Source organism: Pipistrellus kuhlii, unplaced genomic scaffold (genome assembly GCF_014108245.1).
Source record: "Pipistrellus kuhlii isolate mPipKuh1 unplaced genomic scaffold, mPipKuh1.p scaffold_m20_p_7, whole genome shotgun sequence".
NCBI lineage: Eukaryota > Metazoa > Chordata > Mammalia > Chiroptera > Vespertilionidae > Pipistrellus > Pipistrellus kuhlii.
In genome coordinates this window covers 7475156-7499388 of record NW_023425573.1, presented here as the reverse complement: position 1 = coordinate 7499388, position 24233 = coordinate 7475156, and the positions used below count along the sequence as shown (strand labels likewise).

Genomic DNA, 24233 nt, shown 5'->3' with positions numbered 1-24233 from the left:
CCCCTCGGACAGAGCAACCTTGGTGTGCCTATCTGGCGCCTCGCCGCCGCGCCCCGAGCCCGGTCATTCTGTTTGGAACAGGTTTGGCTTCCCAAGCTCGGAGAGGGGCCCTGACCCTGGAGGAAGTGTTCGCTTTAAAAGCTGCAGGGAGGGGAGCGGGCGGGAGGGAGGGGGTCGGCGCCCGCAGAGGGGGTGGGCTGGGGGCGGGCCGCCGAGCCTGCGTCAGAAGAGGCCTTGTGTTCGCACCTTCCCTGACGTCAAAGCGCATTCGGGGCTGCAGCGCAGGCAGCGTCGCCCCCGGAGGAGGACGTGGGCTGAGTCGTGACTGGGGGCTCGGTCCCTCCGCTGACGCTCTCACTCCCTTCTCCTCCTGCAGCGGCGGCGGCGGCTCCTCCATCGGCCGCGCGGGCTGCGGGCTGCGGGCTCTGCTCTGCGGCCGCGGCGCTTGGACGGCTGGGTCCGGGCTCTCGCCATGGACCCGGCATAGGCTGGCGGCGCACCCACCGGTCCTCGGTCTGCCCCGGGGCCCGGCAGGCATCGGCGCGGCTGCAGCGGAGGTGAGCCCCGCGGCGGGCACGGGGGCGGGCGGGCCGGCCGAGTGGGCGCGCAGCCCGGGCGACGCCCGCGGGGCTCGGAGCGCGCGGCCGGGGGTGGGGCCTCCCTTCCGCGGGCCCCGGGCGCCTCCTTCCTCCCGGGGGACCGGCTCCCGCGCCCGCCTCGCAGGTCCTCGGCGCCCCTGGTCCCCGGGCCCTTCTGTCCCTCGGGCGGGCGGGCGCGGGGCTGGTCTCCGGGCGCGGAGATCGCGGCAGCCGGGGCGCGGGGCGGAGGGGGGGCGCGGGGCCGCCTGGCGTCTCCGTCGGGGTCCGCGATCGGAGGAGGGTCCGCGGCCGGAGGAGGGTCCGCGGTCGGACCGTGCGCGGAGGTCGGAGTCGGCGGTGCAGCCGCGGGGCGGGCGCGGGCGGGCACCTGTGGGGCCGCGGTGCGGAGCCACCTGTCTGCCAGCCCCTTCCCCGCGGCCCCCGGACTTGGGCGTTTTCCAGCTTCCCGCGGGTAGCATGTATTTCGGAAACGTTGGTGTGTGTTTTTGGTTTGGGTTTTTTGGTGAACGGTCGTTGTGCCATCGCCGCGCAACAGTTGTGTGAATCTGGTCCAATTCCGCCGTCGTCATCGCGCGCAGCCCGAGGCCCCTCCAGCTCCGCGGGGTCCGGCGCGAGGCTCTGGCTGCGCGTGGGAGAAATGCGCAACGCGATGCTGGCTTTCCAGGAACGAAAACGTGTGTTTTTTTAACCCCCAGAATAGAGGTATATTTGTATTTGCAGCAAATAGGTATTATCAGGGGAGAAAAAAAAAAACTGAAAAAAAAAATACCCATAGCAATCTCATCTTTGAGAGTCACTGTTAATTAGGGTTTCATTCATTATATCCATTTGTTACATATCTGTAACGGATGCGCTCTGCTTTCCCCCCCACTGCATACATGGACGGCTTTCTCTATAGAGATGCGTAAACATCCCTCCACTGCCTGACCAGCATGCGCGGATTTGGACCCAAGCCGAGCGTGGAAGGCAGTGGGGTTTTTTTTCCTGTTTTTTTTTTTCCTCCCCCCCCCCCTGCACCTTGGCCAGCAAGGGTCAGTCTTAGGAAAGACGCTCCTTAAAGATGGGATAAAGCGTCGCTGTCACGGCCAAGCTATTGAATGGCAATAAAATGAATGAAGGGCCAGCTTTTAGAAAATACTGTTTGTTCTGCTTGATCATATGAGGCAGTGTTTTGTTTTCAATTGTAGTTTTCAGTCCATTCATTGGTAAATTGTGTATTAATTTGGTGAGTCATAACTAAGCACTTAAAAAAAAAAAAAGGGAAACAAAATAGCGCAGACGAGACCAGCCTGCGTTACATTACGCATCAGGAAGGTATTGTTTTCGCAAAACTGTGTGTGCGGTGTGTGTGCGCGCGTGTGTGCGCGCCTTCGTGCCCGTGTGCCCGCGGGGCTGTGATACGCGGTGGCTGGCTTTCCTGTGCCTCGGTATTTAATTGTGAAAGTCACTAATCCAAGGTACTGTCAGCACTCATCTCAGATTGGGAGCAATGATGCAATTATGCTAAATATTAGTTTTACTCTTTTCTTTGCAATATGTGACAGTGTTTATTGAGGCAAATTAGATTCCTAATTACTTGTTTTCACCTAATATTAAAACAAGCAATTAGCATTCCCGATAATGCAGAGAGAGAGAGAGCATTTTGTAACAGCGAAGAGGTTAGGAGCAGGGACGCTCAGCTTGACCTGGGGTCACACCCCTGCTACACTGGGTATTGGCGTGTGACCTGGGACAAAATACCGCCTCTCTCTCAACCTCAGTTTCTACATGTTGCAAATCTGTTTGATATTCAGATGAAATAATGCTTGCGAAGCTGTTGACCTATCCCGGGGTCAGACTAAGAACCCACTAAAAGCTAGCTATTATGATTTTAATAAGACGGAATTGAGGTGTCCAGGCTAATGCTTGTCACCAGAGGTAAACCAACATAAAATGGATAATTAAAAAAAAAAAGGGGGGGGGGGGAAGCCGAATCAGTTTAACGCTGCTGTTAAGAAAAGAGACAATGAATTACGATAAAAAAAAAAATAGTATTTGGCCATTGCTTTCCAGATGTATCCCTTTTCCCTGACGGGTAATTTAAATTATTTTATTCAACAGGCCAATTGCTGTTTTATTGTTTTTTTTCTAGTAAATTGGTGTCTCTCTTGTCAGACTGCTGACAAATATTTCCCATAGGGATTCTGAATTTTGTTAGCTTATATTTCAACACTGAAGTCAGCGCGAGAAACACGCATACTATAGGTCTGGACTCATTTCAACAAAACAGGTGTGCAAGAAATAATCTAAAAAAAAAAAAAAAAGCAATTTCATTTCAGTTTGAGACAGTTGCGCTGAAATCCTTTCAGACGGTCCAGCGTCTCTGTTCATCGCCCCATGTTGCTCTGTGCAGTCTTAAATATGACATAAACCAGTGAAATGAGAGTGTAAGCATTGCTATATTTATGAAAAATAAGCTAAATGCTTTGGACTATAAGAAAACGCTTTTGCTGATATTCTTAATGGGGCATGATGACTGTAAAAGGTTGCACAAATTCCCAAACAATCATAATGGTGCTCTCAGTTTTGAATATGTCTTTAAGATTTTGTTCTGCTTTAGAGAAGCAGAATGGAAACTTGTTGAGTGTAAATTATGAAGAGGTTTTTGAAAGAATGAAAAAAAAAAAAGACTGAACTCTCGCTCTCCTATGCGCAAAAAAGCCCTCAGTGAAACAGAAAAGCCTAATTGACCTTAAATAAAACATAAATACATTTCTATATTTTAAGCTAGATAAAATAGTAAGATGATATATATGTGTTTTAAAAATCATCTTATTGACTGATTGATATTGATGATTTTTGAAAAAAATCATCTTATTGAGTTTACCAATTACTGGGTTCTAGCAATTAAGAGGGCTTTATTTTTACACCACTAAGATGAAAGAAATATTATGCAATCATTAAACATTCTGTTTTGGAATTATGGAACATATAGAGGTGCCTATCACATATGGTTCAGTGATAGAGGAGGCTATAGAATAGACCAAATAATATCATCCAGTTTTTATAAAAACGTGTTTAGATCAAAGAAGAATATATGATAAATGTTAATTAATGGTTGATTTTTATGCTCATTTCTTTAGCTATATAATTGTACTATAATAAGTACATTTTACTTTCATAATAAAAATGAACAAAAGTCATTTTTAAAGAAAAAATTTGTGTTTTCCTAATTTGCAAGCATAATGAGACTAATTTTTTTGCTCTAAGGGACAGTGTTCCTTTGAACTTAAATATTTTGGATATAAATTAATTTATCCAGTATTCTAGGAAATGGTGCTGAGTAGTTTAACAATTATATTCATTACCCTGGAAAAGCTTTTTTGAGTCGGAAAGAACCATTGTTCCAGAATTTTTTTTAAAGCATTCTTTGAGTATATATATATATACTGCTTTCCAAAATATTTCCATACTGCCTAAAATATAGTGTAGATTCTTCAGTCCGCTTTGAAACCTTATCATGTCAAAACTCAATCTACTTTTCTTGCTTTATTGCCCCTTAAGTTCTTAAATGAAACCTTAGCGCTATCTGAACCTGTCAGCTCAGTATCTCCAAATTACCTTGTGCTTTTTTGCTTTTTTGTTACTTGGAATATCTTTTTCTGAAATTTGTGTAAGCAAATTCTACCCATTCCCCAATTTCCAGTTAAAAAACAAAACCAAAAAAACAAAAACAACCCCCCCCCACTCATATCTACTATGCATCCTGGCCCCTCCTGTTAAAACCAATTAGCAGTTATTATTTGTGCTTAATGCTTTTCTCAGATCCCACCTGGTATTTTTTGCGTTAATTTCCCAATTCCATTTTAAACTTCTTAAGGGCAAGAAAGCTTGTCTTATATTTCTCTCTATCCCTTAAAGCTTCTACCATGAAATCTTATACAGGATAGGTGCTGAACATGTATGTAGTCTTTGAATATACAACGCATGGGCATTTTGTGTTCACCAGTAATCCTGGATAAGAGTAAACACTTTGCCTACAACAGTATGGGGGGGAGGGCGGGAAGGATAATTTGGCCGAGTTGTCAATAGCTATAGATCAATGGTGAAGAATTGACAGTAACTTTCATTAAAATGAGCACAGGAATGAAGAGTGGGGTGGCGAGTTCAGAACCTAAACTTAATTTCACGTAAATATTTCTTTCAAAAGTTTCTTACGGAGCTTATTTTGAGTTTGATGGTATCTTTGTTTTTAGCCTTAGATGCACGGTTTTGCCTTACATTCTCTTACTGCTGCTGTTCTCAAATCCCAGAGATCTGATATATTGGATGGGGATTATGTGGTCCATCCCCGTTACTCTGTAGGGCGCTTTGTGTTCAAGAGTTAATATTTTTTTTCCCTCTTCTTATTTTTGGAAACTTAATTGTGTCCCTTTTCAAACATATATAATTTGGAGGTGTTCGTTTGGCAAATGCTAGACACTTGTGGAGCTTATCTTTTTCAAAAAAATTATTTTAATTTGCAGATGTTTGCTGGAACTAATACAGCTGATGAAATACCTGCCCTTTTCTGCTGAAGGTAAATGACTTGCTACTTCTTAAAAAAAAAAAAAATGCCAGGTACCAGTAGAATTCAGAGATTGTATAAAAAGACCTATTTAGTCTTGCAATGTAATATAATCCCAGACCCCAAAGAAATGATCTTTTTAAGTAAGAATTTTATTAGTACATAAAGGATTGACATGTTATTGGTTCAACCTATATCAGAGTCACCCGGGAGCATTTTTAATATGTGGAATTGCCTGGGCCAGTGTGGCTGAGCGTCACCTATGAACCAGGACAAAACGGTTCAATTCCCCCGTCAGGGCACTTGCCCGGGTTGGGGACTTGCCGACTTGATCCCCCGTGTGGGGAGTGCAGGAGGCAGCCGATCAGTGATTCTCTCCCATCATTAATGTTTCTATCTCTCCTTCCTTCCTTTCTGAAATCAATAAAAATGTGTTTTTAAAAATATGTGGAGTATGCATGGGCTTGTCTCCAGCAGATTTTGATTCAGTACGTTTTTCAGGTGAGTCTTAGCATGTGAGTTTAAAGAAAAAAATGCCAACAGGTGCTTCTGATTCATTGTAGCGCATTGCCATTGTAGCAAGTACTGTATATGACACTGGGGATGACGGAACTGGCAGGTAATAATGCAATGGGAGTTGAAGGACATAAAGGTTAAATATTTAAAAAATATTTTAAGTATTTTGATTGTGTGTGTGTGTGTTTGCCTTTCATTCAATGAATGTTTTCATTGTATTTCAAAAAAAGCACGAAAAAGCTTTTTAATATAATGATTTTCAAAGTTTAGGTTTAAGCTCTAGGGTTTGCTCTAACTGAAAATTTTCATATCTATAAATGAAACTTAAAGCTAGATTCACTTTGTTGCTTCAGATTACAAATGAAGTAAATTAATGGAAATAAGCCTAAATTACAAGTTAAGTCATTTCTTATATATTCTTTATTTCAGAGGCTGGTTTAACTGATTCGCTTTCCACATAAGCGTGGCAAGTAGAAAAATCAGTTTCTCATAATAAAAAATAATAGGTAAGTGAATGTTACGGCATTTTACTTAATGAAGCTATTTTCTGTTCTCATTTTACTGGTTTTAAGGCTTGAAATAATTTTTTAAATGCTGATTTTAATGAGTCAACCTTTTCTGTTGCAGAGCCATCCTTGTCAGAAATGTTCATAATGTTATAGGATCATTCTGTTATATATTTCCCAATCTACAATGTTTGAAATAATTTGAATTTGAAATGTGGTAAAATTGTTTTACAGTTCTATTTTGACTTTAAGAAAACAGCAAAAATTGTATTGAATTTGTTACTCAAATAATCATAAGCTATATATACTTTGCGTCAGTGAATGAATTGGCTGTGTATAAAAATTATCTGGGAATTTAAAAAATTCTAAACTCTAGACTGTCTCAATTCTGCTAAATCAGAATGTTGGAGTATGATTTTGATATTTATTCTCATTTAGAAATCACTGCAGTGTGTAATGTTAAAGGATAATGGTTTTAAAGGGGTAGAAACTTGGAAACTGTTTGTGGAGAAATCTCCTTACACCGATTGGAAAAATATTCCTCATTTATTCGGTTTATGTACTTGTCAAAGAGAAATGTCTTGCATTTAGAGGTTAAATTTGTTGTTGTTTTTATTTTCAGCAACTTTGTTGGGTAAATTGTTTCCAAATCTGCCTCTTTCTGGACTCTGCAGAAAATCCAAGTGCGATCTTTCCTCTCATGACAGAGAATTAGACGCTACATATTACACTGACAATTTAAGTAATCTGGGACTTTCTAGAGAAACATAACGGGAACACTCATGAGCCTCATTAGTGTATAGAAAATATACGACAGTCGCAACTTAGAAATAATAATTGGTCTTTAACATTGAGTACAATGTTCTTCAGTACTGTATCAGTCACTTAGAGTGAATGCTGTCATCTTTGCTCTAAGTTCACTGATTGGTACCGTAGCTCATGGGAAGAAGCCTTATCTATTTTCATAATTATGAGAAATAAGAGTGGTTAGGACTCAAGATTGAAATTCTGTTCTCTGATATTAATCACGGCTATTTTCCTTGTAATAGTAAGGAATTGTGGATTTTTGCCATTTCCTCCCAGTCCTTCAATATTCAGCGACAGTACCTTTTGACTTTGGTAATTCAACATGCCGAGCAGATACGGATATTGCAGCTATTGCCTCGTGCGCTATACCGATCTGGATGAGGTGAGAGGACCCTGTTAATGTAGTTATTACACCTCAAAGGACTTACTAGTGACTACCCCTTCTTTCACATTCTAGTCATTTTTTAAAACTCATTCATTAAACAGATCATAATAACAGCCTACTAGTTGACGGACACTGTTTAAGGTTCTAGGGAAATGACCACGCACAAAACCAGGTCCCTTTATTTATGAAACTTATATTTTGGTACAAACAGAAAAACAGTTACATAAAGGTAATACACATGTCAGATTGGGAAAAATGTTAGGAGGGAAATAAAATAAGGGAGGAGGGAGTAGAACATGAGGCAGGAAGTGACGTCAGCTGGGATTTGAATGACGCGAAGGGGCCAGGCTTGCTTATCTCCGGGGAAGAATTTCTAGGCAGAGAGAGCGGAGAGCGAGGACAGAGACAGACGGTGGTTGGCTTGCTAACCAAAAGCCACGTGGTCACTGAGGCTGCAGTAGCGGGAGAGCCTGAGGTGGGTTGAGTGTCGGGTGAAGGATTCAGAGAATTAGATTCCGCAAGACAATGTAAAAGTAAGGTAAGGACTTTTAGTTTTTTGCTTTGATGCACAAAAGTATTAAATTTTACAATAGTTGAATTGAATTTTTTTCCCCCTTTTGTTGCTTGTGCTACGGGTCTCGCAAGGATTGCCTAATCCAAGGCCATGAAGATTTATGCCTGTGTATTCCTTTTAAGAGTGTTTAAAGTTTTAGCTTTTACATCTAGGTCTTTGATTCACTCTGAGTTAATGTTTCTATATGATGCTATTTCATTAGCTCCTAAGAGCCCTGTCTCCAAATAGAATCGTTTAAAACGTCAACGGATAAATTTGGCGGGAAACAGAATTCGGTCTGCGATAGCAATTACAATTGATTGAGTTTCAGATTTTAAACCAATTTTGCATTCCTGGGAAACAATTACACTTGCTCATGGTGTATAATCCTCTTTATGTGTTGCTGGGTTTGGTTTGCTCGTATTCTGTTGAGGATTTTTGCATTTATGTTCATACGGGAAGCGTGTCACCGATGAAGCTGTAGTATAATCACGTTCTGGTTCTGCTAGTGCTAAACTTTCGTCTTATATGTCGAACACAGGTTTATAATGTGTGGAAAAAATCTGTTTTGTGGCATGCATTTGCTTTGTTTAATTATCTAATAGTAATCACTTAAACTTACATTAAGGAAAAGTGTTTATTATTGTGATTTCGACGCCTCCACCTTTTTAAAAAGAAACACTTTTTAATGCTGATTATAAACATGAAGAGGCAGATAATAAATCTCAAAGCTCTTTTTAATATTTCTCTCATAAATTATATCATCACTTGACTGGGAGATTATCTGTTGAACCTTTGATAATGATAACATATATTAAACTTTTAATAACACGTTTTATGCAGTAAGCTTTTGTATAATATTTTTTGCTTAAAGTTTAAAATAAATTTTAGACATTTAGATATCCTTGCACTAAACTGACATTTGAAAAGACTATGTTAATGACAGCAAAAATAATTTGTCCTAACTAGAAAAGCTCGAATTTCAAGGCTTTGGAGAACTTATAAGGCAATGAATAAATAAGAAATAAGGCAGATGTGGCTGAATATTAAACAAAAACAGTAGAAGGCAAAAGGAAGACAATAACACTACCTTAGAATTCTATTTAATAAATATATTATTTAAAAAGAGGTGCAATAGCAACATTTTATTTTACAAAGACAAAAATTAAGTAACTATGTCTAGCAGACCCTTACTAAAGGAAATAGCAAAAGCAATTTCTTCAGGTGTAAGAAAAGAATTCCAGTTGGAAGCTCAGAGATATGGAAAGAAATAAAGAGCAGTGGAAATGTAAATATGTAGGCAATTTCAATAATTAATGTATTATGGGATTAACAGAAATGGCATATAAATTGGAAAGAAAGTAAATTGAGTATATTGGACCTTGCATTGCGCAAGAAGAGAATAAAAGTAACAAATAATTTTAGATTTTGATAAGTTAGGTTGCTTGTTATATACTGTTACCATTAATGGACTAGAAAAAGAAATCTGTAATAAGTTAATGGGGACAAATTGGAATAATAAAAATAGTTCACAAGATGGCAAGAAAGAAACTAAATAGGGACATTATATTAGCAAGAATAATAAAAATAGATTTAAAAATAAAAGCAAAAACTAGATTCAACTATATTGAGAAAAAATAGATTTGGTGCTTGAGTAAAACTATATGCAATATTTTACCAGAGGTTCTAGTGAGATAAATAAGAAGAGAAAAAGAATTACAATGATAAAGATTAGATAAGAATCAATAAAACGATACTTATTTGCACACAATGTGATTGTGGAATAGAAAATTCAAAAGTTATCTAGATAAACTATTAGTATTGATAAGTGAGTTAAAAAAACTTGTTGGGTTGACATAAAAAGATATTGTACTTTTATATGCCAACAGCATGCAGAAAATGAGATTTAATAACGATATTTATACCCTGGCTCGTATGGCTCAATGGGTTGGGCATCATCCCGAGCACAAAAAAGTTGACGGTTTGATTCCTGGTACAGAGCATGCAAGAGGCAGCTGATTGATGTTTCACTGTCCCATAGATGTCTTTCTCTCTGTCTCTCCCCCTCTTTTTTCCTCTCTGAAAATCAATTTAAAAAAAAAAAACTTAAACAAAAGATGCTTACAACAGCCTCAAATAACACAATTCTCAGGGAATATAACAAAATATGTGTATGATTTTTATAAAGCAAATGATTAACATTGAGGGAAATTTAAGAAAAATTACATAATTGGTGTATTATACCAGATTCATGGGTTGGAAAAATAAATACTGTAAGCATGTCAGTTCTATCAAACTGATATATTGATTCAGTGACATTCCAGTAAAACGTCTAGCAAAATTCTAAAATGAAAATTCTAAGACTATGTATGGACATGTAAAAGGGTAAGCATCTGCAGAATGCTAATTTTAAAGATGAACAACATCAGATATCAAAATGTTCTAAGCTATTGTCATTAAGACAATGGGCCATGATTGAAAGAGCGGGAGCAGACCCAGAAACTCCAGAAAGACACCTGTGGCTAATTGATTTGTGACAGAGGTGGCACTAAAGAGCAGGAATGCAACATTTTCTCCAATAAATGAGACTGGGTCAATTGGATATCCGTATGATGGGGCGGGGGTGGGGGTGAGGGGAGGAGAACATGAAAACATGAAGCATTTTGCACCCTCTTAAATTTTTCCTTAACGTATAACAGTTTGCTATGTTGTTATTTGTGTTATTACAGATAGCTATATTATAATTTAAGGATTTTAGGAGATTTTCAGGTTTTTGGTATGCTGTGATTAAGCATCTTTTTTCTCTTTTGCACAAATCACCCGCATTTAAGATGATTGTCTTAGGAGAGCTTTAGAGAGATGTAATTATTACAGCTAAGAGAAAGTCCATTGATGAGTTTTAGATGCATGTTTTAGAATTGCTTTGCAGAAGGTATTTCGGTGTGTTGTAAATGAACCCATTCTGTGACCCTCTCACTGCTGAAAATGTCCATTTAAAAAGACTCAGTTTCTTTCTTCTTTGCAGCATGTGAACAGTCCCGAACACCGATTTATGACCACACAGAACAGAGAATGGATGGGTGGTGGTAGTAGTGGTGGTAGTGGTGGTGGTACAGGAGGAGCAGGAGCAGCAGGAGCAGCCGGAGGAGCCGGAGCAGCCGGAGGAGCCGGAGCAGCCGGAGGACCCGGAGGACCCGGAGGACAAGGAGGAGCCGGAGGACAAGGAGGAGCCGGAGGACAAGGAGGTCCCGGAGGACCACCTGGAGGTCCAGAAGCATCAGGAGGAGCAGGAGCCGGAGAGCGCGACGCCGAAGTCCCCAGCAGCAGCCTGATGGAGCGGTTCCTGCAGGACGTGCTGCTGCACCACCCCTATCATTACCAAGAAAGCAGGTAAAGCCACGGAGCGGAATACTGTCAGTACACGGTTACTATTATTATTACAGGTTACAGTGGACGTTTGCGCTAGCATTTCAGTCCTTCTTAATGTGCATCTTTGAATCAGGGAACTTAATGTGAAATGGCACCTAGAAACTCCCCCCTGCTCATTTCACCAGAGGAGATATGGACTATATAATGCTCCCCCCTCCCCAAATAAAAGTTTGAGGCCAGTAAATAATTATATATGATGAAGATATTTTATAATTATGTCATGATTAGGCACGGGGAAAAAGGCGGCAGCAAAAACAGCTTCCAGAGTCAGAGAAGCAGCGATCAGACAGTCACACCTCAGAGGGAGGGTGGGGGTAAGGGGAGAGATCAACAGAAGGACTTATATGCACGCATATAAGCCTAACCAATGGACACAACAAGGGGGTGAGGGCATCAATGGGGGATTTTAGGGGGTTAGTAGGGGGATAAGGACACATATGTAATACCTTAATCAATAAAGGAAAATAAAAAGATTAGTAACAGAGGAGCAATAGCATGGAGTCATTTAGGATTGCAACTCCCTGGAGAGAGGGCTTTGGATTTCAGTGAAGCTCCCTATGACTTCCCCTGAAATTGCTTCTTTTTCATGGGTCAAATGGAAGGCCAAAGGTCTACTAACATCTATAAGGACCACAAGTGTGGCCAGGGGGATGGTGGGGTTGGGATTGGAGAGACGCAGGAACTGAGCATCCTCCCAGTGTCCAGCCTGCAGATGAGGAGGGCAGAGTTCCGAAGGGTGTGCAAACCCTTGTGATTGGCTGAGGGATGAGTGGGGCTTTGAAGATGCCCCCATAACCCTGGAGTACCTTAGGAAAGGAGGCATTGATGTGTGGGTCCTGCAGACAGAGCAGGCGGCGAAGGAGAACAATGCCTCTGGCTGCCCAAGGCGTCGGGGTGGGAGGGGTCTTCCATGCCACCTGCAGTGGAGCCTGTATTTGATTTTGAATGCCAGTATACATATACACATGTTTGTTAATCAGATGCCAACACCACATTTATTAATTATATTTAATATATATGTTTTATATATTTTTCTAAGTTATACTTAAAAAAATTTCTTTCTTGCCTGGATAGTTAGCCTTCTTAAAAATCAGCTCTTCCTCCCTCCCTTCCTTCCTTTGTTCCTTCCTTTCTTCCTTTTTGGTTTTTCTTTTCCTTAATTTAGTTCTTCAACTCTCTTGATGGAGGAATTTAGTTATTTTTTCTATCTTCTTGAATTAGGTATTCATTTAGTTCATTTGTGTTTACTAATTCTTTTTTTTTAATGGAAGGTTTAAAGTGTGAAATTTCCACTTTAACATCTCAATGATTTTGACATGTTTTATTGTATTTATAAATAGTTTAAATTTTTTTTTGCTTTTAAGCAAAAGAGTTATAGAAAAGACTGATTTTTAACATTTAGTCATTAGATTTTGGAGTGCTTTTTTGTTGCAAAATTAGTTTTAAATGAGTATAAATACAGATGGTGATTTAGTTATTAACTTTAAACATACACACACAAATGTTGACAGAAATCAAAGCATGTAAATGATGATTCCTAACCTTTTTGTGATTTTGCCATCTTGTTGGATTTTATGATTCTGCTTGTCTTTTTCTTCCTTTCTTAGCCAAATAACACGAAATTAATTTTATAATGAGAATGTTGTGATAGTGTTTAAGACAAATGGAGATACTCCACTAGTGTTCTTAAAAACTAGGGTAAAGTGGTTATTGTACTGTAATTTTATTGATTAGAGTTCAGAAGTATGAAAACCTATGGCAATTTTTGGTTCATCATGATACTATGTTTGATGCCAGGGTTAATATTTTTATTTTACACCACCAAAACACTATCTTAATATTAATTGTGATATTTTTATGGGCAAGAAAAACAGTAGGAATATCTAGGACATTAAAAAAGTATACATGTGGCCAATGCTTGTATGCATATTCTCGTAGGCAATTGTGGCATCTCTCAAATTTAAAAATATGTAATAAAGGAATTTTTTTAGGAGTTAATATATTTAACATTTTTATTACTCTCAATAACCTATATTTTTAGGTAGTTCTAGACTTATAGAAAAATTAAGATAGTGCAGAGAGTTTTTATATACCAACCTTATTCAGTTTCCCTATTAATAACATCTTACATTGGTGTGGTACATTTGTTATAGTTAATGAACCAATGTAATACATTAACTGAATTCTGCAGATTATTCAGGTTTCCCTAATGTCTTTTTTGTTGTTGTTCAGGATCCCACCAGGATAATCAGATTACATTAACTTGTCATATCTCCTTAGACTCTTCTTGGCATTTTAAAATTTTAATACACATTACAAAATTTTCTTCATATAAACTCATCTATATTCCTGCCAATAATGTGTTAAAGTGCCTGACTTTGCACTTTTGCCCAAACAGTATGTTAAAATAATAATAGTTAATACCTGTGAGTGATTACTCCTTTCCAGAATTTAAAAAAATACCCTTTACATGTAACAACTAGTTTACTTTTCAAAACAATCTAACGAGGGAAATAGCATTATTTCCTCTTTTGGAGGGGAGGGCAGAGGGGGGCAAAAGCATGAAGGTTAGGTAACACGTTCAACTTCATGCTCTTTGCTGCTCTGGTAACTGGAAAGCGAGGTCTGCCTTTACATTTTTCGTGTGTTTAGGAGCCATTTGTGTTTATTATGTTGCAGTTGGCAGGGGTGACTTCCTGCTGCACTGATTACGTTACGGAAATGCCTTGTAAAGCCTGGTGTGGTGGGCTCCATTCTTTGTCCTTGGAGAATCTGGCCCAGGATAAAAAGAAAATAACCTTGTGCCCTTATTGAAACATTTTTAAAACAGATATTAAATTTGTTTTTTTATGGTTGCCCCCCTTCCCTTTTAGATCAGGACCAAATGAAAATAATCCCGGACCTTCTGGAAATATCGCAGCCCCTGCTGGGGAAGACGAAGCATCTGCTGAAGTGATTCTCATGGATGATTCCGCGTCTGAAGGAATGGCTGACGAGGCTCCCGGAGCCGTGACCCAGAATCCTGAGCCTTCTGAAGGGTCGCGTCCTGGGCCTAGTGGGTCACAGGAAGGTAGACAGGGCGTTCCGATGCGGGCATCAGTTATTCAGAAATTTGAGAGGGGCCAGCAGCAGCCCTTGAAATTTGTTTATAAAGTTAGGAGTGGCCGGAGAGAATTTAGTCCAGTAGATGTTGGTCAAGCTACAAATACCGGAGGTCCCTCAGTGATTTCTGCTGCTCCTGCTAGTCTTTTGCGCGAAAGTGCTAATGCTCGACCAGTTATAACTAGTGCTGCTAGGTTGGCGGTGGCAGCGGCAGCCAGTTCAGTTTCGGTTAACACACGTGCCCTAAACGTAGTTGACCTTGTACAGGAAGACGAGGGCCCTAGCGAGCCTATGCCCTCAACCAGTTACGCTTCAATGTCCAATCCGACACCTAACGAGTCAAACAGAAAACCTGTAGATATAAATCCAGATAAACCGGTTACACAGGAAGATGTAGAATCTCGGGGTGAAACTTCCTCCGCTGGCGTTCAGTCTCATGCATCTGTGGGTCCTGAGGGTTCCTCAAATGTTGCGCCTGTTACCACACTAGCAGTTAACCCCTCGACCAGTCAGAATATAGATGATGAGATTTATAAAAGAGGACTCATTGAAGGCGCCATCCCAAAGCGCCGTGACAAATTCCTTCCTATTATGGATCGTGCCCAAGAGAAAAAGCACTCGGTCTTCAAGAAGCCAGCCCCCAAGCCGGCCCCCAAGCTAGCCCCCAAGCTAGCATTCAAAAAGAAACACTCGGTGATCACCTCCATGGCATTGGCATGGGGCTCTCAGTCAGTGTTTGCCCAGCCTGCAGTGGCTGTCCAAGATCTTTGCTGCCAGGAGCCAACTGCCCACGAAGATAAGACCCCTGAACCAAGAGGTCCCGAAGTGAGTGTGGATCGCAGTTCCTCTCTTCTCGCCCTGGCTGGCCAACCGAAAGTGACTGCCACAGAAACAGTCGTTTCAGAGGGGGCACGTGAGGCTGTGCAGCCTCCCAGTAGCGAGCCTTCTGTTTCTGAAGTAAGTTCTGCTCACGCTGCCCCTCAGCAGCAGCTGGCTACCAACCGAATTCAAGTCATTGTGAGAGGCATGAGCGCTCCGAAGGCGGTGCCCATCCGCCTGGTTGACGAAAGCTATGATTCTAGTGATTCTGAGGTGAACTATGATGGTGATGCCTCCCTTCAGCCAACCGATGACAACGCACAGCAGCCTGCAGAAGAAGTAGGCCTTCCTCAGGAGGCGCCCATGGACTCCGGTAGCTCTGAAATAAGCGCCGGTTCTGACTTACCACTTGAGCCAGGGACTGAGCAACTCCCAGTGGCTGCAGCTGAACCAGAGCCTCAGGAGGAGGTTTACGCTGGCCTGGTTGACATGCACTATGGGTCGAGTGGCTCTGAAAGTGGCTGTGATACTTCTCTTCAGTCAGTAATTGTTCATCCCCAACTGGCTGTCAAAGAAAGCAACCTGAAGGAGAGCCCTGCCAGCCTGGAAGATGACAACCAACCCAGTGGTGCTCAAGCACACCTTGACTATGGCGCCTCTCTTGAGGCAGTGACTGATGAACCTCCAAGCGCTGCTGAAGAAATAAACCTTCCGAGAGAGAACAACGACATTGTGGATATGGACTCTGACTATCGTCGTCCTGAAATGAATATCCACCCTGATGCCCAATTCGTGGCTGCTCAGCCTCAAGTAGCAGTTCAAGAAGCAGACCCTCAAGACACAGCTGTTGACCCACAGAATCAGGGTGCTGACGCTAGTGCTCCTGAACCAAGGGTGGACCCTCATGCCTCTCTTCAACAGCCAGCCAATGAACAACCTCCCGGAGCTCTGGGCGACATAAACACGAAAGAGTTAAGCGTTGACATGGAAGTGAAGAACTACGGGTGCTCCAGCTCTGAGTTGACCTTTGATTCTGATCCTCCTCTTCTGTCAGTTACTGAGCATTCTGAGGTAAAAAAAAAGGACAGTAACATGGAAGATGAGAGCTGTGGGTCAAATAGCTCTGAAATAACTTTTATTTCTGATATTCCTCTTTATTTAGGATTTGACCAATCTCAAGTAGCTGACCAGTCTCAAGTAGCCGAGGAAGAACCTGCTGCAAAAAAAAACAAGAATAATTCATTTTGTGGTTCTGAAATGACTTTTGATCCCAATATACCTCTCCCTTCCGAGACTCATCAACCCGACGTAGGTGTTAACAAAGTAGTAATTCAGAAAGAAGACCGTGCACACCTACGAAGGAAGAATGATGAGCCCAGTAGTTCTCAAATACGTTCAGATTTTTATGTCTCTCCTCTTTCAGTGCCAAATTCTTTTGGAGTTCTCATTAAAAGACGAAAACTTCAAGAAGAACCACCGATGCACATTGAACCTAGTGTTTCTGGATTAAGTCTGAATACTCCTTCAGCAATTGGACATTCTGAAAATCCCACCGAAGAAGTCAACCTCCAGAATGAAGAAAATAAAGGCAATGAACCTGATGTTCCTGAAAACACTTTGGAATCTTCTACTTCTCATTCAGTGACCAATCATCCTGATAGAGCTGCGACAGAAATAAACCGTCAGAAGGAAGAACAAAAAAACTTAAAAGATAAGGGAAAGGAATTAAGTGTTTCTGAAACGAGATCGGATTTCAGTATCCCCCAACAGTCAGTTATTCAAAGAACTGACGTAGTTCTTAAAGAAATGCGGCTTCAAAAAAAAAAGCATGCTGAATTTAGCGGTTCTAAAAAAAAATTCGATTCTGATGTCCCTCATTATTCAGTGACTGAACCTCAAATAGCTATTCAAGAAAGAAATGTTCAGAAAGATAAATATGTTTTAGAAAACAAGAGTGATAATTATACTGGCTCTGAAATAAATGTCCTTCCCCATTTGATGACTGAAAAACCTCAGCCTGCTGTTCTGAGGGAGGACCATGCTGACCCAGAAGTTGAAAGTGCTAAATCTAGAGGTTTTGATATAAATTTGGATATTGGTCCCCCTCGTCCATCAGTCATTGAGAAACCTCAGCTAACCCTTTTAAAGAAGAAACACGCTGATCCAGAGAACTCAAGCAGCGAATCTAGCTATCATAAAGTAAATTTTGAGTCTAATGACCCTCTTCAGCCATTAACTGCACAATATCAGGACGTGATGCAAAAAACAAACCCGTGGCAACAAAAGGCTATTGACCCAGAAAATAAAGTCGATAAACCTAATGAGACTCAATTAATACAGGATTCTGATGTTTCTCCTCAATCTGTGCCTGATCAACCTGAAGCCGCTGTTGAACAAATAAACCTTGAGAATGAAGGTGATGTAGACATGGACGATAATACCAGCCAATATGGTGGTTCTGACATGAGCTTGGATTCTGAGTACTTGGCTCGGTTAGCAGTTGAACAATCTCAAATAACTGCTTTGGAGAAGGGGCACATTGAGCTAGAAGAGAAACAGCATAAATCCTGTGGTTCTGAAATAAGTTTTGACTCTGATGACCCTCTTCAGTCAGTGGCTGAGCAGGTTAGAGAAACCGTCAAAGAAATAAGCCTTTGGAAGGATGAAGATGTGGAAGAGACAACCTATAAACCAGATGGTTTTGCAATTAGGTATGACTCTAATGTCCGTTTTCAGTCAGTGGCTGGCCAAACTGAGGAAATTATTAAGGAGATTAACCGCTGGAAGAAACCTGTAGACGTGGAAGGTAAGATGGTCAAACGTAGTGATCCTAAAATAAATTTTGACTCTAATCAACATGTTCATTCTGTGACTAATGAAATTCAAGAGGCTACTACAGACATAAATCTTCTGAGGGAGGGACATGTTTATCTGCATGACAAGGGCTATGAACCCAAGGACTCTGCCATGATTTATCTTTCAAATGTCCATCTTCAACCAGCAGTTGAGCAACCACACATTTTGGAAGAGGAACATGCTAATTTGGAATATAAGGGCAGTGATCCTTGTGATTCTGAAATAACTTTTACTTGTGACGATCCTCTTCCATCTGACCAGCTCGAAAATGCTGGTAAAGTCAGCCTTTGGAAGGAAGGCCATATTTACCTGGGAGATAACTATAAAGTAGATGGTTTTCAAATCAGGTGTGATTCTGATGCTCCTGTTCAATTAGTGGTTGGTCAGTGTCCTGTGGCTGTCAAAGAAATAAATTTGGAAAGGGACCATAATGACTTAGAAAATCAGCACTGTGAACCGAGTGTTTCTGGAATAAATTGTGGTTCTGGTATTCTGCAGTTATCAGTTGACCAAACTCAAATGACCCGTCGGAAGACCGTGCATCTTGGCATGGAGGAAAAGACCAGTGATTCTGAAACAATGTCTGATTCTGATGTCCCTATTCAAATAATAGTTAATGATTTTCAGGTGTCAGACAAAGAAGCAGAAGCAGAACCTCCGAAGGTGCTGCTAGTGAACCTGGTGTCCGGGGATAGTGACTGTGAAGTGATTGCTGATTCCAGTGCCTCGTGTCAGCCAGTGATTGACTCATCTCAAGCAACTGTGGAAGGAATTGCCGGTATAAACGCAAAAAGTTTTGACCTAGACGGTGCATGCTGTGACTGTTATGTTCCAGATCTAAGCTATGCTTGTGAATCCTCTCCAACGTCAGAGTCAAACCAATCCAGAAAGGCTTTCAAAGTAGTAAACCAGAAGAAAGACTATATTATTCTGGAAGAGTCCCCCTGTGAGCCTTATGGTTCTGAAATAAACGTTCAAAAAGATGCCCCTCGCCAGTCCAAGACTCGCCAATCACCAGGGCCTGGTAAAAAAAGGGCAAGAAAAAGTGCCCCAAGAGGCAAGAGAGGTAAATCTACTAGTCCTAAAAGAAGATGTAATCGGGAAGAGACTTCTCCACCAAAGACTCGTCAACAGAAGAAAGCTGCCAAAGCAGACAACCCTCCGAAAAATCAGAAAGGCCCACGAGGTAGGCGCGGTCGACGCGGTTCTTCTGCAAAGAATACTAATACCCCTCCTGAGACAGCAGAGATTGAAATGGCTAATGGAGAAAACACTTTGAAGTTGAAGTTAAAGTTAAAACGTACAGATCAAAAAAATAAGAACTCTAAATCTGAATGTGTTTCTGGGGTGAGCCTTCAAGGTGATCCTTCTTCTCAGTCTGACCATGACCGGACTCAAAAAGGTGTGAAGAAGATGTCTTTCAGCCTGAAAGAAATGAAGCGTAATTCCCCTTCAAGCTCTGGTTCTAGGGGTGGTTCTGGAAGGAGATCAAAAAAGGCAAAGTTGGTTTTGGAAGATAGGTCTGATGAACCAGTTCTTGAAGCCTTGCCTCATGTCCCTCCTTCATTTATAGGGAAAACATGGTCTCAAATAATGATAAAAGATGACGTAAAAGTTAACACTCTTGTGAGGGAATTTAAGGAAGGCCGCTTCCACTGTTACTTTGATGATGACTCTGAGACCCTGAATGTGAGAACAACATATTCCAATGGAGAACGGAATTTTGTCTCATCGGACCTAAATGACACTGCATTCATTGAAATTCTGTTAGAGTGTGATTATAATGTTGATGACTTTTCAGGGGCCTTAGATGACCCTATAGGAAAGATGTCTTATGAACAAACCTGGCGAGTGACCTCAAGATACCAGACCGTGAAAGTCAGCAGTGAAGGTCAAACCAGTGTCATGAGTTACGTAGTGACCAAAACAGTAAGTGAACATGAGACATACTCGCCATCCCTGAAACGCTTACCTGTAAACAACAACAGGAGACCAAAAAAGAAAATCCGAATCGGAAGACTTGAATTTCTTGAATCATATGCTAACATTTTGAAGCCTTTGAACCCCAATGCCTTACTCCATGGTTCTTCAAATCTTAAGCTGAATGAAGGGGAATCCTTGAACGTCTCTGAAATTAGCCAGCCAAATGATAAAAACAAGCAGGACATTAAAATCCAGTACAAATACAAACTTGGTTCTTATGATCCACTGGATAAACAAACTGTAATTGATCCTCCTCTGAACACAAAAATACCAGGACCTGACAAGAATGATGACTGGATTCAAATTCAGTTCAGCGACCTGATCTCCAGTGCAGGAGAGGACGATGCTCATGTACAAAGTTCTCCTGCATCACCTTTCATTACAGTGTCAGTAAGACACGAATTAACATCCGACCAGGGGGACAATGGGTCTTCAGTACTTCTGGCAAAATCGGAGATCTTGAACTCTGGTGAATTTCTGAAAGAGAAGAATTTCCTGTTAACTCTCTTAAACGGTGATGCTGCCAAAACCCCACGAAAATCAGCGAGAAAGAAGTACTCAAAAAATAAAAAGAAGGTTCAGAGAAGGAAGGCGACAACTACTAATAAGCCAGACTTACTAAAAAAGGTGGACAAACAAGTTATTCTTCAGGAAATAACTGGAATCACATCAGAAAAGCAGTCAGCTTGGATTCCTTCCACACTAAATGACATAGTTAAGAAGTACATTTCAGAAGTCTCTGATTTTTTGCGGCACAAACACCAGTCCAGAAGGGCTTTTATTGGGATGCATCTTAAGAAGATCAAATCTGTTGTCAGAAGAGTCAAGAAGGCGAAGAGACCAGCCAAGAAGGTTTCAGACTCAGTTCCATCAGCTGATGCCGAAGAGCAGCTTGGTGCTGTCAGCAGCTCTTCTCCCCAGCAACCCGTGCAGGATTCTCCCAGCACTGAAGAAACGAAGAAGAATGGTAACAAAAAACGCCCCAGAAGAAAGCAAAAAAGGCGACCCAAACCTGTCAGAATATATGAGCTGAGAAGTTTATATTCTCAGGTGCCATATTCTGACAGAAGGATGACTCGCCTTCTACACAAGCTGTTGCTCAGTAAGGCAGGCCGCAAGTGTTTGTGCTGAAGCCAGTTGAGATTCAGAGCTTCAGTTGAAATATATTTGACAATTAGAGAACATAGCTCTCCCAACTATGACAAAAAAAAATTAACCTTCAACTACTTTGCTATAGACAGCATTCATCAGAACTTCTATATTATTTTAAAATTAGTGTTTAAGGTCCTTTATTAAAAAAAAGATTCAAAAGACCCTTTATCCACTTGCCATAGAAGAACTTCATCTTAATTTATGTCACATAATTTAGCACAGAATATATAATTTTCTCCCCCAACTCAAGTCCCTCTTATTTATTTTTTTTTCCTGACTGTATCTCATGTCAGAAGGTTATAATATTATAAGACTTAATATGGCAAACATTTAACGCTATCTTATTTACTTTTCAAATATCAGAACAATGAATATCTACTTATATTCGGTGTGTCTCAGAACGGCACTATCAACATTGTATTCTAACTGGACAATTAAGAAACTGTAATTACCTCAACTTTCGAGTGAGGTTGACTTAATCACAAACAAGATATGACTTAACCTTTCTTTCAAAAGCATTCCAGATAGTGAGATTCCACAACCCCTTAATACAGATTTTAAAAACTGCCTGGTAATTTTATACACACAGCACAAACTCTCTCTGCTTTATTTAAACTGGATCTACAAATCTCTAACTCTCTACATCTGGACACATGCACATACACAATCTCTGTAATAAACAGTCTCCGTTTTCCTTTAGCATTACTGTATCTTAAGGGGAAAACAATCTTGCCAATGTGAGTATACTTTTCTATCACCTTTATTCCCTTGCACCTGAAGGGTTGGTGGTTATCTATGGCCGTATCTCTTGAAAATATTTTAGACACTACCATACTACTTTTTAATAGCTTGAACTGAAATTATTGGTTCGGTAATTTGATTACCAGACCATTGATTGTTGTCATGAGCCAATTACGTACTTATAATCTTGATACCTGAAAAGAACTAATAAAATTGACAAATCAGTGGAGGCTTGTTTTGCAAGTGAGAAATTAGGTATTTGAACATTAGGTTGGCTTTCCTTGAACTTGCTAACTACTTTATTAAAAAAAAAGTTTTATTGATTTCAGAGAGAAGAAGGGAGTGAGATAGAGATAGGAAAATCAGTGATGAGAGAGAATTATCAGTCTGTTGCCTCCTGAACGTACCCTATTGGGTTTTGAGCCCGAAACTCGGGCATGTGTCCTGACCGGGAATCGAACCGTGACCATCTATCTGGTTCATGGGTCGACGCTCAAACACTGGGCCACACCGGCAGGACAACTTGCTAACTATTTTAATGATCAAATAGAAGATGTTAATACAAGCAGATTTTCAGTCTGAGATACTCAGAATGTGTTTAGATCCTTTATTCAAGGACATTGGTTGAGGTAGTTCAGATTGGTTCATTTATCCTTAAGCCAAGGATTATGGACTATTTATTGTTAATGTTAAAGGAAAACATGAATTTAAAAAATATTGTATAAACCATATTTCATTGAAACTATATCAGTGTACCATGATTTCAGAAATAAAAATGTGTTGTTATCTTAGAATTAATGAAATATAGTGTTGTAACAGTTGATTTCTAAGTGTAGTTTATTTCAGGGGCCATTATTTAACCTGTGCGTATGCTATGATGGTGTTAATTTCTTTACTTCTGAATTTATTTACATTAAATTTAAACCAGTAATTATGTTGAAAAAGTGGATAAATGTTTATTTTTAGTTGTAAAGCAACTTTAACTTTGCCTCATATAAAATATTTTAATTTCCTTTCTTAAAATATCACTGTGGATCACTGGTTTAAAATAATTTTCCAATTTTAATTTAGGAAGAATACTGTCCTACTGATTAGGAAGTACAAGTAGCTAATATATGAAAATATTGTGGGGATTGGATCTTTTTTCCTATGAAGTAGACATATAATCCCCCTAAGTACTATCAGTAGGCATTCTGCATACTTTTAGTGTAAATTTAAAAGCTACAGATGATGGAAATAAAGCACTGTGTAATTATGATGTATCATATCTATTGTGATTACATCATGCAAAGAAGACAATTCTTATCATTCAAATGATCAAACATAAAAATTTACTAGCTTTCCCATGTTAGAAACTCTTCTAAGTCCCCCCCCCCTTTTTTTTGAGGAAAAAGATTTATATTTAAAAAATTATATTACTAAAAGTTAAAGTATACAGTCCTGATGTATTTTAAAACATTTTGGAACTATTTACCTAAGTTCCTGTAATCATTATTTTTTTAAATATATTTTTTTGATTTTTTTACAGAGAGGAAGAGCTAGAAACATCGAGGAGAGAGAAACTTTAATCTGCTGCCTCTTGCACACTCCCTACTGGGGATGTGCCTGCAGCCAAGGTACATGCCCTTGCCCGGAATCAAACCTGGGACCCCTGGGTCCACAGGCCAACGCTCTATCCACTGAGCCAAACCGGTTAGGGCTGTAATCATTATTATTTTAGGCAAGCTTGAAAGCAGGAAGTTGTAAAAATTATAATTTCAGTTAAATTAGAAATGAGTTACTTTCAGAATTTGGTAGGTTACAAGATGTGCCCCTTTGTCAAAATATATTTTGGCTTAATTTGCAGATAAAACAGTTGATGTTTTTTGTGTATTCAAGAGTGCATTAAGTTCTTTTAATAGTGAAAATTGAAGTACCGCCGCAATGAATATTTTATTAATCTTGTACTTGTTCAGTATCTTGCATAGATTCTTATTATAAATGTCCCAAGTTAAATAGTATGTGGGCAATATTGTGTAAAGTGTGTTGGCTTTTGTGCATTTAAATTATTTGTGTAAGTAGGGCTTTGAGTGACACTTTTGGTAAAGAAAGCTTATATTTAAATATGCAAGCAAGTATATATTTCCATGTGAAAGTAATGTGAAGACTAAATGTATTTTTTATAATGCAATTTAAAGAGTGAATTTGCTTTCGATGTTATCAAGATAAAAATCTATTGGATATGGAAAGTTGTCAGTAC

The 24233-nt window shown here is 40.2% G+C and overlaps 1 protein-coding gene, 1 long non-coding RNA gene and 1 pseudogene across 2 annotated transcripts; all 3 read left to right on the top strand.

Moving 5' to 3' along the window:
- The first annotated feature begins 262 nt into the window (after positions 1-262).
- LOC123651682 lies at positions 263-6250 on the top strand. Its single transcript, XR_006740564.1, has 3 exons — positions 263-557; positions 5105-5157; positions 6091-6250. It is a non-coding gene; the product is annotated as an uncharacterized LOC123651682 (long non-coding RNA).
- Positions 6251-7234: 984 nt separating this feature from the next.
- Positions 7235-23508, top strand: ZDBF2 (zinc finger DBF-type containing 2). The gene is made up of 4 exons (XM_045575471.1): positions 7235-7356; positions 10938-11022; positions 11104-11302; positions 14215-23508. The coding sequence occupies exons 1-4, from the start codon at positions 7297-7299 to the stop codon at positions 21230-21232; spliced, it is 7362 nt and encodes a 2453-aa protein (XP_045431427.1). The 5' UTR covers positions 7235-7296; the 3' UTR covers positions 21233-23508.
- On the top strand, positions 11806-12173 carry LOC118709917 (annotated as a pseudogene).
- Positions 23509-24233: the final 725 nt, after the last annotated feature.

Excerpts from the sequence above, each read along its gene's own strand:
- ZDBF2 (XM_045575471.1), top strand. The coding sequence starts at position 7,297 with ATGCCGAGCAGATACGGATATTGCAGCTATTGCCTCGTGCGCTATACC. Across the intron at positions 7,357-10,937 it reads GCTATACCGATCTGGATGAG|CATGTGAACAGTCCCGAACA; the intron begins GTGAGAGGACCC and ends TCTTCTTTGCAG. Across the intron at positions 11,303-14,214 it reads TATCATTACCAAGAAAGCAG|ATCAGGACCAAATGAAAATA; the intron begins GTAAAGCCACGG and ends CTTCCCTTTTAG.